Source organism: Schistocerca americana, chromosome 2 (assembly GCF_021461395.2).
Source record: "Schistocerca americana isolate TAMUIC-IGC-003095 chromosome 2, iqSchAmer2.1, whole genome shotgun sequence".
Taxonomy (NCBI): Eukaryota; Metazoa; Arthropoda; class Insecta; order Orthoptera; family Acrididae; genus Schistocerca; species Schistocerca americana.
This window is the reverse complement of record NC_060120.1, coordinates 220254001-220268914: the sequence shown is the minus strand read 5'-3', so window position 1 is coordinate 220268914 and position 14914 is coordinate 220254001. Positions and strand designations below refer to the sequence as shown.

The 14914-nt window shown below is 45.0% G+C and overlaps 1 protein-coding gene across 1 annotated transcript in view; it reads left to right on the top strand.

The window, feature by feature from the left end:
* LOC124593905 (agrin-like) overlaps window positions 1–14914 on the top strand; it is a 669506-nt gene that overhangs the window by 286871 nt on the left and 367721 nt on the right. The window contains exon 3 of the mRNA XM_047132256.1: window positions 9433–9660. Coding sequence (XP_046988212.1) covers window positions 9433–9660 — 228 coding nt within the window. The remainder of the gene's footprint in view (window positions 1–9432; window positions 9661–14914) is intronic.

Here is a 14914-nt window from a genome sequence, read left to right as displayed (position 1 = left end):
TTTAAATTTTTGCTCTCTTACAATGTTTAACCATTCAACTCGAAATAAATTGTAACACTTCTGCTACTAAATGTAACTGGATTTTCTCTTTTGATGCTAGTCAATTGTCAGGATGAGCATTTCTGCAAAGGGCATTTGATTCTAAAGCATTATGTCAGAGTGAAAATACTAAATAAATTACTTTTTCTCTCTTAACAACATGTGGGCAGGGTGGGTTCTTCCTTGTCTCGGGGATGAGGTGGAATGAAACAGCATTTTTACATAAGATAACTTTTATTGAAAGTTTTGTACAACTGTATCTTACTGGATGTTCTGGCTCGGAGAGCGGCAGCTGTGTCGTTTGCGAAGCCTTCTGCTGCGGCAGCGGCGGCGTCTGATTACGCGTGGCGGTGTGTATCTCGTGTCGCCGTCTCGCCCAGTTGACTGGAGACGCGCCTCGTGCGGTGGCCCGTTTAAGTGTTGAGAGCGAAGTCGTACATCGGATGGTGATACCTTGGATGTGGCGTCCCAGTGTTTCTCTTCTCTAAGCGGCCGCGTGTGTTGTGCGTCGGCCAGCGGAGCGGCACGGCGGGGGGAAGGCCAGTGTTCCGGACTCGAACAACGGACTCCCGCTTGCCAGTCTTCGGCTGTCAGATCTTCATTTCAGCTCACAGGTGACTGCTGATGTGAGGCCGCCTCCTCCCCCGTCCTCACGAGTCACCCGGGTGCGTAAAAATCAGACTTCAAATACCTTCTAACTTATGTCTTCTGGCGCTGTGGCTGCTGCTTGGTATCCCATTACAGCGGCGGACTTGGTGCTTCTGTGTACGATGTAGTCTCTTCCTGCATGACGGTCTTCAGCACCGAAACTGACTGAAAACTACTGCTACTCTCCTCTCTTCTTTTTGTCTGTCGGGCCCACTGCGTATCGCGTATTTATTCGCTTCAGTTTACTGGAGGTGAACGACTTCACGGCCATTGCCTCTTCTGTCAGTTTGAAAAGCTTCTCGAAGAATCTTCTTAACGTCGGTCATTGGCTCTTGGAATGTAGGCGAGGGTCTTCGATAACATGTGACGACTGAGAAACACGTGAGCCGGTCATTGCCTCTTCTGTCACGTTGAAAAGCTTCTCGAAGAATCTTCTTGACGTGAGCCGGTCGGGCGATGCACTGACGGCTGAATCGACAGCTTCTCCTGAACGTGCTATGCTGACTTGCAAGCGCCGGCCGTTCCCACTGCTGCTTTGTCCGTTGTTTGCCAGTGCGCAACTCTTCTAAACTAAACTAAGTTTTTCATTTATTTTCTAATTTCTCTAATTTATTTACTTATCTTAAGTACCACTCAACAAAATGGTAATCAATTCAATTAATGAAATTGTCAATGGGAAATGCATTTGTATCTCAGGTACTGCTATCGCGTAGCGTATTTAAGCGTTCTTTACAACGAATACTGTATTGTTTCGTCACCACATGAATCTTTTAGTTACAAGTTTTATTCTCGCACGCAGTTCGTACCTGACTAAAAGGAGTCGGTAGTTTTCGTATTTCTCCAGTTATTTATCCTCATTTTATTCAGAGTAACGGAAACGTTTCATTATTCATTTTTCTTCTTCCCCGCATCTATCATGCCGACTATGTAGTTTTGTATTTCTCCAATTTCTTATTTTAAACGTATCAAGTCGATAGTGCCACGGAATACCAAGAACGTTTCTTCAGTCACCATGTTTTCTTTTCGGCTTCGCGTCTGACTCGTGCAGAATCGGTAATATTCGTAATCCTCCAAATGCTTTCTTGCTGAACAGTCCATTCAAATTCTTACTCCGTGAAACGCTCACACGTTCGATAGTTGGCGTGACTTGTTCGGAAACTATGGGCCAAGTCTCCAAAACTATTTAGTTCTGTCTACTTACGTTTTTTTACGAAGCATCCAGTTCGATTATAAATTTAAATAATGAATAAACCGGAACATATCACAGTACGAAACCCAACTACATGAAATTTCCTACCAGAAAGGTCCATTTCATTTTTTCTCTAGATGTAAAAGTTTGATCAATGGGAGCGAGGAAATATTTAAAATCTCGTGCAACGCGCATCTGCTGTAGCTTAGGTAGTTTTGTAGGCCAATCTGAGGGAGTTTCTCTACTTGATAGACCACAAGTGTCTTGTAATGATCGTTCCAACTTTCTCTGCAATACTGTGGTACGTTGTAAACAATGACAATCTTTGAATAATACAGAAAATAAATAACAATACAAATTAAAAGTTTTCTATTTAGGGAACCATACACAATAGGGCATATGTCTATGTCAAGTTTTTTGTTCAGAACACTAACACTCTCTCCCCTCAAAGCATGTACCTCTCCTTACAGCTCACCCTGTATAGCGGCAATGTTGCAGCTGTATCAGATGAATGCAGATGACTAGAGAAGTCATCTACATTGGCCTACAATGTTCCGCTGCTGCCGAAAACGAATTAACTCACGATTCTCCACTTTATCAACGGGTTCGGCCATTTTGTTTTGGTCTGATAATGCTCTGGTAGTGTGGAGCTGGGACTTTCGTATACAAGAGGACGGCAAACGCGTACTTCCAGTGAAACAAGCAAATACACTCTTAGACAAAAGAAAGCCGCACCACGAAGAAATTACCCGAATGGGAAGAAATCGACAGATGTGCTATACATGTACCAACAAACAAATGTGTGTAATTTCAGAAAATTTCAAAAGGAATAGCTTCACTAATTCAGCAACTCAATAACAAGTTGGTCTACCTCTGGCTCTTACGCAAGCTTGGCATTGTTTGACAGAGTTGTAGAATGTCCTCCTGAGGGATATCGAACCTAGTTCTATCAAACTGGCTCATTAGATCAACAAAATCCCCAGCTGGTTGTAGGGAAATGCCCATAATCCTCCAAATCTTCTCAACTGGTGAGAGATCCGGCGACTCTGCTGGCCAAGGAAGCGTTTGGTAAGCATGAAGAGGCACAGTAGATACTCTTTCCGTGCGCGGGCGGGCATTATTTTACAGTCATGTAAGCCCAGGAAGGCTTGTCACCAAGGGCAACAAAACAGGGCAGATAATATGGTGGACGTACCGTTGTGCTGTAAGGGTGCCACACATAACAACCTGCTATAAAATAAAATGGCACCCCAGACCATGGTGCCTGGTTGTCATGCCGTATAGCGAGTGACAGTCAAGCTGTTATCCCACTGATGTCTAAGGCTTCTCTAGGCCCTTCTTTCGTCAGTCGTTGGGGCCGCGAATCTCGTCGATTGGAATAAAACTGTCTTCTAAACGATCCCCGATGAACAGCTAAGACGTGTCTGGAGAAGCCCTCGACAGAGCTGGGATCACAATCTGAATGTCACCCACTATACGACCCAACAACCAGGAATGACGGTCTGGAGTATCATTTCATTTCACAGTAGAACCACTTTGGTTGTTATCGGAGAACACTCGCAACATAGCGGTACGTCGACTATTTTTTACGAGTTGTTTTGCTGCCCTTCCTGTCAAGCCATCCTGGACTTACATTTCAGCAACATAATACCTGCCCGCACAAGGCGAGAGTCTGTACTGCTTGTCTTCCTGCTTGCCGAACCTTGATCAGCAACGTCGCCGGATCTCTCTCTAGACTGTTTGGAACATTACGGGCAGGACCCTCCAACTAGCTCGGGATTTTGCCGATCTAATCTACCAATTCGACAATGTATTGCATTTTATCTCTCAGGAGGACATCCAACAAATCTATCAATCAATGCCAAGTCAAATAATTGCTTGCATAAGGGCCAGAGATGGACAAATGTGTTATTGACGTGCACAATTTGTGAAGATTTTTCTCTTGAACAAATCATCTAATTTTCCGAAATTTTGTGTACATGTTCGTCACATCTACCGATTTCCGTGTCATTCGGATAATATCTTTGTGGTTTGATTTTTTTCTTCTTTTTTCTTAGACTAATTCAGGTAAAGGTGAATGTGGCGCAAGCCCGTGACCTAACTACCGCCCTAGCTGTAGATACTGCGCAGCCTTTCTATTCGCGCAGCACTAGAAGGGGAGAGAAGGGGAGGTGGGTGCCGCGCCCAGGCTGCCTTCTACCCCAAGGAAGATCCTCCGTACTCGTTTTGACAGCAGGCTGAGTGCCCCTGGGGGGATTGGAAAAATCTCCGCACCTACCCGCGACTGAACTCAGGACCTCTAGTACTGGCGTCTAGCGCTCCAGCCGATGGACTACTACGGTCAGAAACAAATAAATACATAAGTGTATTTTTTCGAAGTGATAATTACAACGTGGTTATGCCCTCTATATCTACATGGGCGCTCTGGTTAATGAAATTGAAGGCAATCGTTGACCCTAGGCTTATATAGAGTTGCTAATAATCGGCAAAGGAAACGGTAGACCCAGTAGCGTAATTAGCTTGGTCATGTGATTTTGTACGAGTATTCAAGTCCAAAGTAGCATGCGTTGTTACCACTCAATTAAAACACAGGAAAGTGACTGCAGAAAATGCCTTCGTATACAGCCGTGTAGCTTGCTGTGTTAACGCTGCTCAATTCAGTGGTGATGATAAGCAGAAAGAAATAACAGTGCTGGTGAAATGGTGACGGAACGCGCAAGCGAATGTTACAGCTGGGTATGTAGGCAGGAGGCACAAGATGCTGAGTGGCTTCACAGAAGTAGTGCTAACGTAAGTTGTCCTCTCACGATGAATATTGTATAGGGTGGGGCAAATAAAAGTGGCCCAGAGAACAGAGTTTCCAGGGTACAAAGAAACACAGCAGAGGAAAAGAAATACAGTACTAACCTGACTACAACAGATGCTCAAAGTGATTGCCATTCATTTCTTGGCACTTTTGGGCCCTGGTCAGCAAGTTGCTGGAGGCAGATCGAAACTGGACTGCTGGAATTGCTGCTGTCACATCCGAAATGTTCTGCTGCAGTTTTTGAAGACTCTGAGGGTTGTTGCGATACACCTTAGACTTGAGGGCTCCCCACACAAATTAATCGCACACTGACATATCAGGTGACTTGTGTGGCTAGCTAGAGCTGCGACCAGACTGATCTCTGCTAACAACCTGTCTGGAGGGCAGACTGCGTAAATGTCCTCCAAGGTTCGGCCAGTTGTATGGGCAGTTGCTCCATCCTGTTGGAAGTAACTGCAGGTCTTTTCTTCCTCCCCACCCTTCTGATCATGCAATGGTGTTTCATGGAAGTTATGCAGATTCTCCGCAATCCAGAATCTGTGATTCTGTGAGCTGACATAACCACTCAAGTGAAACCGGGCTCCACCAGACATGTAGAACAGATCCATGTCCAAGCCGTTCACTGTTATGACATTGAACAGCCACTCACAAAACTGGAGGCGCTGAGGATAATTTGCAGGTTTTATGCATGAACAACAGACCCTCACTGGGGATGGATGTGCAGGTCCAGGTGTATTCATCCGCATGATCTACGTGATATGCCGGTCTCTTGCGACAGGCGTCGTTTGATTTGGTATAACTCTGAAGCATTTTCCTCTGAACTACAGTCACATTTTCTAGTGTGCGAATACAATTCGGATTGATTTTAGACTTGTTCAAAACAGATCCTGTCGGACGCCATTTTCGGACTAAGCATTGCAGAGCACTCTTTGCTGGCGCTTTGACACCGTTACGCTTCTCAGCAAACAGCTGCCCATACCGTTTCCACAACTTAGTTGTCACGTAACTTTCAACAACGAACAGCTGTTATTCCACTGTTAGCACTGCTTCACTCACAGCCCGCACTACGCTCCGAAACGGTGTGGATTACGTGATGGTAATACACATGGAGGGCGAGCGTCACGGGTTGCAGTTATATGCATACATTCATTTCCAATAGTATCCACTCGTCCGGGCCCCTTTTATTTGCCCCAATTTGTATGAAGGACACCCTGGCACATCGTAAGCACCGACGCATTTCGAGGCCGACAAAAATGAATCCAGCTCACGACTCGTATCGAATCCTAGATCCCAACTACGTCAGTCTAGCAACACACACACACACACACACACACACACATACACACACACACACTCGACACTTTCACCATAACCAAAACCACTCTCATTTTTATGAGATGGTAAGTAAATTTATCACGACTGCTTCCTCTTGCATTGAGGCATGTCTGTTTCCGTCGTGGCCTGCTATCCAAAAGTTCATCAAGGCACTGATGGTCCAGATTGTCACACTCCTCAGCGGCGATTCTGCGTGGATCCCTCAGAGTGGTTGGTGGGTCACGTCGTCCAGAAACAGCCCATTTCAATCTATCCCAGGTATATCAGATAGGGTTCATGTCTGAAGAACATGCTGGCCACTCTAGTCGAGCGATAGCGCTATCCTGAAGGAAGCCATTCTAAGATGTGCACGATGGAGGCGCGAATTATCGTCCATAAAGACGAATGCCTCGTCAATATGCTGCCGATATGGTTTCACTGTCGGTCGGAGGATGGAATTCACGTATCGTACAACAATTACGGTGCTTTCCATGACCACCAGCGGTGTATGTCGAATCCAAATAATGCCACCCCAAAACGTCAGGGAACCTCCACCTTGCTGAACTCACTGGACAGTGTGTCTAAGATATTCATCCTGACCGGGCTGCCTCCAAACACGTCTTCGACGACTGTCTGGTTGAAGGCATATGCGACATTCATCGGTGAAGAGAACATGATGCCAATCCTGAGCTGTCCATTCGGCATGTTGTTGGGCCCATCTGTACCGCGCTGCATGGAGTTGCGGCTGCAAAGATGGACCTGGCCTTGGACGTCGGGAGTGAAGTTGCGCATCATAAAGCCAACTGCGCACAGTTTGAGGCGCAACACGACGTCCTGTGGCTGCATTATTCAACAAAGTGGCGTTGCTGTCAGCGTTCCTTCGAGCCATATCCATAGGTTGCGGTTGTCCACTGCAGTAGTAGTCCTTGGGCGGCCTGAGTGAGGCATGTCATCGACAGTTCCTGTCTCTCTGTTATCTCCTCCATGTCAGAACAACGTCGCTTTCGTTCACTCCGAGACAACTGGACACATCCCTTGTTGAGAGCCCTTCCTGCCATAAAGTAGCAATGCGGACGTGATCGAACCCCGGTACTGACAATCTAGGCATGGTTGAACTACAGGCAACATGAGCTGTGTACCTCCTTCCTGGTGGAATAACTGGAACTGATCGGCTGTCGGACCCCCTCCTTCTAATAGGCGCTGCTCATGCATGGTTGTTTACATCTTTGGGTGGGTTTAGTGACATGTCTGAACAGTCTGAGGGACTGTGCCTGTGATACAATACCCACAGTCAACGTCTATCTTCGGCAGACCTGGTAACTGGGGTCATGCAGAACTTTTTTTGATGTGTGTAGTTCATGTGGGAGTTTTGACTATTCGTGCAGTAAGGCAGCAGCAAATTGTTCCTTAGTTACTATCTTCTACGTAGAACACGCCTTTGAAATGTGTCCCTGAGGTGTTCTGTTGGATTTAGCTCCGGGCGTTGCCATGGCCTCTATCTAAAACGCATATTTTAAGTGGGTTGAGCTGTGTTTTGAAACGTTCTCCTGCTGAAATATCCAGTTACTTTCTCCTATGTGGAACCATATTATTTTCTAAGGAAACTACCTATTTTCCTTCTATTTGGACTAGACGACCAACCCCACACCATGACGCTGCCACCAGCATGCTTAATAGTCAGTACCAGATTCTTTTTGTTGTCCCTTCGGTTTTTTGGTCGACGCATGTACTGCACAGCCTCAGAAGGAAATACTTTAATTTTACTTGTATAACTCCATAAATCCTTAGACCAACCTGTAGCACTCCAAGTTTTATGTTTCTTTGAAAACTCCGTTAAAGCACCTGCTACCAGGTGAGGTTTTACAGAAGAGACTTGAAGGTTCAGTCCATGACGCTGCTAAAGATCATTCCTAAATTGTCGATCCGATTTTCTTGGATGAGCGCCGATTGCTTACAGATAGTACGATCCTCCCTCAGTGTTTTTTTCCGAGGAATACATGACCTTTGCCTATTCGTTCCTTCGCTTTTGTGCCGTCGACTCCACACACTTATTTGTTTCTATGATATGCCATAGTCTCTTGCAACTCTAGACTGTGTCCTTCCCTTCTTCAAACCATTCACAACAGCTTGTCTCACATCAGCCGATTATTCTATTTGTGTTTTGACATGATGCTAGTTACCTCTACAAATAAACAATGTCTGAATGCCTAAGTAACAGTAGCTAATGACTACTATACCACAAAAGCAAGTTACAAAATACTTTTGAGCTGAAGGGATAGTGACTCACATTGTTATTGCATAACCTTGCTTGTTTACTAGGTAATGTGCAACCACACAGACGTGAAGCTCTTGATGGAGTGACAGCTATAGGCGAAAAGATGTTTCTGCCATGTAACCGTACATGATGCGTGTATTTTACAATCCAGATTTAATCTTGCGACATTTTTAAATGTTACTCTGAAATAAATATACAAAAAAAGTTCAAATAACAAATAGTAATACTTTGTCCTGCTTTTAGCTATTTGTCATTTTATTGTTTTTATTTTGTAGCACTTGAAAATGGACTAAGGCCGAAATCTAGATACTGAAATAAACATATTATATTCAGTCAAATGACGGAAATAGTTTTTCGAAAATTTTTTTGCTCTGGGTTTTGTTATTTGTATTTCTTATTGTTTCTATATTCTGGTACAAGACCTAAAAATGGCCTGAGGCCGAAATCTAGAAAGTGAAATAAGCACATGGTATTCAGTCAAACTCAGGAAATATTTATTCGAAAAGCTTAGATGACTGTGGATCCGGAAAAAGAAAAAATATCAAGTGTTACATAAGTTGCTCTGTTGTGACCGCAGGTAAAGAGCACTGACAACAAAACACCGCCACTACGAATTTCTTTTGAATGGTACTGTACGAAAGAGACGACATAGCTTCAAAAAAGAGAAACTACATTAGATTTTTTTACAGGAAAATGTATAATAATTAAAATGGCCAGTGGTTAATTTAGACGATACGTATGTTAAAGCACATTACATTGTGAATAAACGCTGCCAAAGCAACGTTGTGTAAAGAGTATCGTCAAACAAAGCTGTCTGTGTCGCTCAATTGCGGTGCTATGCGTTACATTTTAGCACAGGTGTTGCAGCGAGTGGCATTGCTCCATTACTAAAGTGTATGCTGTCACTGCTCCTCTCCCAATCTCTCAAGCGTAAGCCGCACGGTGTTGCCGTCCACAGTCGAGTTTTCAGCTCTGGTCATTGAATAACAACGGGCGGTTCATTTCTGTGAATAGACCCCTAATGATGGAAGTCAGCTTTCTGAAACATGTAGTGTAGTGAATAAAATAACAGTAGTAGAATTCATGCATTCTTTTAGCGCCATTTATTCTCATCCTGGCACGGTCGCCATCACAACACGTTTTCTCTGTTTGACACGGCAGAGACGGGCGACCGGTGCGCGGCGCTAGAGTGCGGGCCGTGGTCGCGCTGCGAGCTCTCCGCCTCCGGACTGCCGACATGCCGCTGCCTGCCGTGTCCACCCACACCCGCCCACGCCGCCCCCGTCTGCGGCTCCGACGGCGTCGACTACGCCTCCGAGTGCGAGCTGCGCGCCGCCGCCTGCCGCGACGGCGACCGAGACCTGACGCTGCGGTACAGGGGTCCCTGCGGTAAGTCACACGCCGAAACCTATCATACCCTCCCAGCCACACTACTGGCTCTTCAGAATGTTCACTGTGAAAGGCGGCAGTCGTCCCTCCTTCCATCTTCCATACAATTCTGTAGTCTTATAAAGTGATGCAGACTATCCTTTGTTTGTTTTTTCATATTTTTAAAATGACAGGGAGGAAGAACATGCAGGGAACGGAATTCAGTACATTCAATGTGTTTCTATTTCTTTACTTTATTTTACTTTTATTCTATTTTATTTTTTCCCGTTTGATATCCAGCCCACCATGTATACTGCTTGATAATTGCTAAGAAACATCTGACACTTGCTAAGAAACATTGCCTGTTGCTGCTGAACAACTGACAATTACTACAGACCAAACGACCAGTGATAGTGAAACGAAATGTAGAGGGCAGGCCGTGTTAACTGCAGGAACGCTCTGTATCCATTCGACAGTTCATGGAGTATGATGTTTGACGAAGGTTTTTGTGGAACCAATTAGTGCGACATTCTGTGCGGTAGGGCAACCTGTCTGGAAGACATCATGTGAGACCTTACGATAGAGCACGAGCAGTTGGACAGCTCGAAGCAGATCGAAGTATCACCACTATGGCCACAGTAATAGGTGTGCCCCAAGGTATCGCGATTAAAACAGGCCGATGGAGGTGGGAATACTTTGAGAAAGTAGTAGGATCGATATGTACCCATTGTGACGAAAAGCAAGAGACACCTCACTTCTAGGCAGATAGTTGGAGAACTTGCAGCCGCTACCGGTGCAAGTTTCTGTGCCACAGGCGTTTCGTGGCGATGAAATCAGCCTGGTTTGTATGCTCGGAAACCTGCTAAACGCCATCGTCGAGAAAGAGTTCAAAGGTGCCAGCAACAGTGCTCCAGAGTGATATCTACGACGAATATCGCTTCACGGTGGAAGCGATTCTGGCCACCAGTTAGTGTGGAGAATGAGGGTAACACGTTACACACCACAGAATGTTCACGAACGTCCCGCTATTGCCTAGGGATTATGGTGTGGGCAGGCTTTATGCACAATGACCGAGAGTTCCGAAAATACCAAATTCCAGGCACACCTGTCACCACAGACAACGCAGTGGCCGAAGGCCTTCACTTAACGACACAGAGAAGCGGCGTTTGCGTAGAGTTTTCACTGCTGACATACAAGCAACACTGCGTGAAATAACCACAGAAATCAATGTGAGACGTACGACAAACGTTTCCGTTAGCACAGTGCGGCGAAATTTGGCGTTATTGGGCTATGGCAGCAGACGACCGAAGCAAGTACTTTTGCTAACAGTCTCTCTTAGGCACGTGACCATATCAGTTTGACCCGAGAAAATCGTTTCCTGGTCAGATGGATCGCGATTTCAGCTGGCACGAGCTGATGGTAGGGTTCGAGTATGGCGCAGACCCCACGAAACCATAGACCCAGGTTGTCAACATGACACTATGCAGACTGGTGGTGGCTCCAGAACGATGTGGGCTGAGTTTACATTAATGGACTCGATCCTCTGTTACAAGTCATTGACTGGAGATGGCTATATTAGGATATTTTGAGACCATTTGCAGCTATTCATGGACTTCGTCTTCCCAAACAACGATGGAATTTTTATGGATGACAGTAGGCTGTGTCAGCGGGTCACAATTGTTCGAGATAGGACAATCCGAGCGAATGATTTGCGCATCCAGATCTTCTTATATGAATCTCCCATCGAACATTTTTGGGATATAATAGAGGTCAGTTCGAGTACAGCATCCTGCACAGGCAACACTTCAGGAATTATCGACGGCTATAGAGGCAGTGTGGTTCAGTATTTATGCAGACGACTTCCAGTGACTTGTTGGGTCCACACCACGTCGAACTGCTGCACTATGTAGGGCAAAAGGAGGTCCGAGAAAATACAAAGAAGTATCGCATTGCTTCTGTGACCACAGTGTGTATGGGTAGCAGGTTGAGTGTTCCCTCTGATTGATTTATTACAAGAACCATTATTCGAGGTAGGCTGCGCAATAGTTCTGGTGTCACATGTACCAGGTGCGTGAGAAAAGTAATGAGACTGACAGAGCTGCAAGCGATCTGGCAATTTTGCGTTCTTGTACTTGTGTACTACTCTGTGTTCAACCTTTACAGGTGCTCGGTCCAAGTTTCAACTCCTTACAGACACCAGGTGATTTTTGAGAGCACCATTAGCGAAGCTATGTTTCTGTTGTGTTTTACGAAAAGGAAAGAGCGGAGTTTAGAGCAAAGTTATGCCATCAAGTTAAACTTGAGGAATCCACGAGTGTGAACTTTGAAAAGATGAAACAGACCTGTGGGGAACAATCCTCATCAAGAACACAAGTTTTTCGCTGGCACAAATTATATTTGGAAAGCCGAGAACACGTTGAAGATAAACGTCGCTCAGGTAGATCTTCAGCTTCAAAACCGAAGAAAACATGGAACGGGGACGTGCTCTTATGAGATCAGGCTGACGTTCAACAATAAGGATGATGGGTGGCCTGTTAAACACTTACAGTGTACATCAAATTTTGACCGGCGTTTTGCAGATGCGAAAGTTTTGTGCCAAATTGGTGGCGAGAAACCTCACACCTGTACACAAGAACAATCGAAGAAGCGTGTGCGTTGATCTTCTTGAGAGGATTGCCAATGACCAGGAATGGTTCAGTCTTGTGATCACAGGTGATGAATTCTGTGTTTTTGAGTGCGTTCCTGAGACAAAGCGGCAAAGTGATGAGTGGCACACTGGGTCATCTCCTCGACCGATAGAAACTCGATTGAGCAAATCAAAAATCAGAACAAGGCTAATGTTCTTTTTTGACATTTGTGGTATAGTGCATAAAGAATTTTTTCCTCCAGGACGAACTCTGAACAAAGTGTTGTTCAAAGATATTCTTGAAAGGCTCAGGAAAAAGGCGAATAGAGTGAGACCGGACGATGAAGACGAAGCTGCTTCATGACAACGCCCCTTGTCACAAGTCCACTCCCATTACGGAATCTGTGACCTCCAAAGACACAAAGACATTCCTGTTGTTCCACAGTCCCCTATTTTCCTGATCTGAGTCATTGTGACTTTTTTCTTCTTCCCATATTGAAAAATGCTTTAAACGAATGTCATTTTGGGGTCCTGAGGAACATTCAGAAGCATGTGACCTACATTTTAAAGGCCCTACCAGCTGAACCAGTTGAAGCCTTTCAGCGCTGCTACCAAGACTGGGAACAACGGCCGGCCGGTGTGGCCGTGCGGTTCTAGGCGCTGCAGTCTGGAACCGAGCGACCGCTACGGTCGCAGGTTCGAATCTTGCCTCGGGCATGGATGTGTGCGATGTCCTTAGGTTAGTTAGGTTTAATTAGTTCTAAGTTCTAGGCGACTGATGACCTCAGAAGTCGCATAGTGCTCAGAGCCATTTGAACTATTTGGGAACAACGTCTCCCCCGAAGGAAACTACTTTGAAACAATATTGTTTTCTGAAACAAATAATAACTTCGGTAGATAACAATAAGTCTCATCACTTTTCTCACACACTTCGCATCCTACCTAGTGGCTATGAGTATACCGAAAGGAATAGGTAAGTATAAGATGTAGTCAAATGAATACGGGACAGATGGTCAAGTATTAAGTAAACAGTTGGTTATTTCAAAAGACATCGCCATAACTGTTAGTAAATCTATACCGAAATAGCATGGGGAGAGATCGGGACTATATGGGGGATATGTAACGGTATCATAGCGAAGCTTCTGCAGTGTAGTCGAAACATCTTTGGCAACATGCGGGACGGCATTATCCTGCAACAGAATGATGCCGTCCGTCAACATTCCTGGGCACTGGACTTGTTGTGGACACTTTTGATAGTAAGCGTACGTGAGTCAAATGCTTTTCGGAAATCAATAACTACTGCATCCGGCCTTCAGTTTGTCAAGGGAGAGAAATGCGTATTGGATTTGGAGTGATCGATGTTTTCGGGGTTCGTGCTGGTTGGTAAGGAGGAGATCATCCTGTTCGAGATATCTCATTATATTTGAACTCAGAATACGTTCTAAGATTCTACAACAAATCGCTGTCAAGCCTGTTAGAAGGTATTTTTGTGGATCACTTCAACCACCCTTCTTGTAGATGGATGTGACTTGTGTTCTTTTCCAACTACTGGGCACGTTATTTGTTCGAGGATCTACAACAGATTATAATTAAAAGAGAGGCTGTCTCAACAAAAAATTCAGTCTGAAGTCTTATAGGGATTCCATCATGCCCTTGAGATCTGTTCAGTTTTAACGATTTCGGCTGTTTCCCAACACCAGTCAACACCAGTGGCTGGTGGGCCCATATGTTGTCAAGTTTGTTTCGACTCGGATGCAGAAGTTTCGCTGGGAATCCCATACACATTCCGCATGCAGTCCCGATCTCTCTCGATGAGATATATGTATTTTTGGAGCCATGAAGAAACACATTCAAGGCCACCGATTTGCTTCGGACTAAGAGGTGCACACCTGAGTGCAATCATGGTGCCGTAGGCAACCACAAACATTTTTCCATGAACGTATTGGCAGACTTTTCTCACATTGGGATAAATTAAATAACAAACAGTTTGGTTATTTTTTTCTGTCTGTCTCCTAAGTGGAGCCAAGTCTCCGAGAGCAGACGACATTCCGTCAGAACTACTGACAGCCTTGGGAGAACCAGCCGTGACAAATCGCATCCATCTGGTGTGCAAAATACATGGCACGGGCGAAATACCCACAGACTTCAAACAGAACATAACAATTCCAATTCCACAGAAAGCAGGTGCTGACAAGTGTGAATATTACCCAACTATCACTATCATGGTTGCAAAATACTAACATAAATTCTTTACAGAAGAATGGGAAAACTGATAGAAGTCGACGCCGGGGAGGATCAGTATGGATTCCAGAGAAATGTAGGAACAGACGAGGCAATACTGACCCTACGACTTATCTTAGAAGATAGGTTAAGAAAGGACTTACCTGTGTTTATCGCATCTGTAGACTTAGAGAAAGCTTTTGGTAATGTCGACTGGAATCTCTCACTGAAATTCGGGATGTAGCAGGGGTAAAATAAAGGGAACGAAAGGCTGTTTACAACTTGTACAGAAATCAGACAGCTGTTAAAAGAATCGACAAGCGTGAAAGGGAAGCAGTGGTTGAGAAGGGAGTGAGACACGGTTGGAGCCTATCCCCGATATTACACAATTTGTACATTGAGCGAGTAGTAAAGGAAACAAAAGGAAAA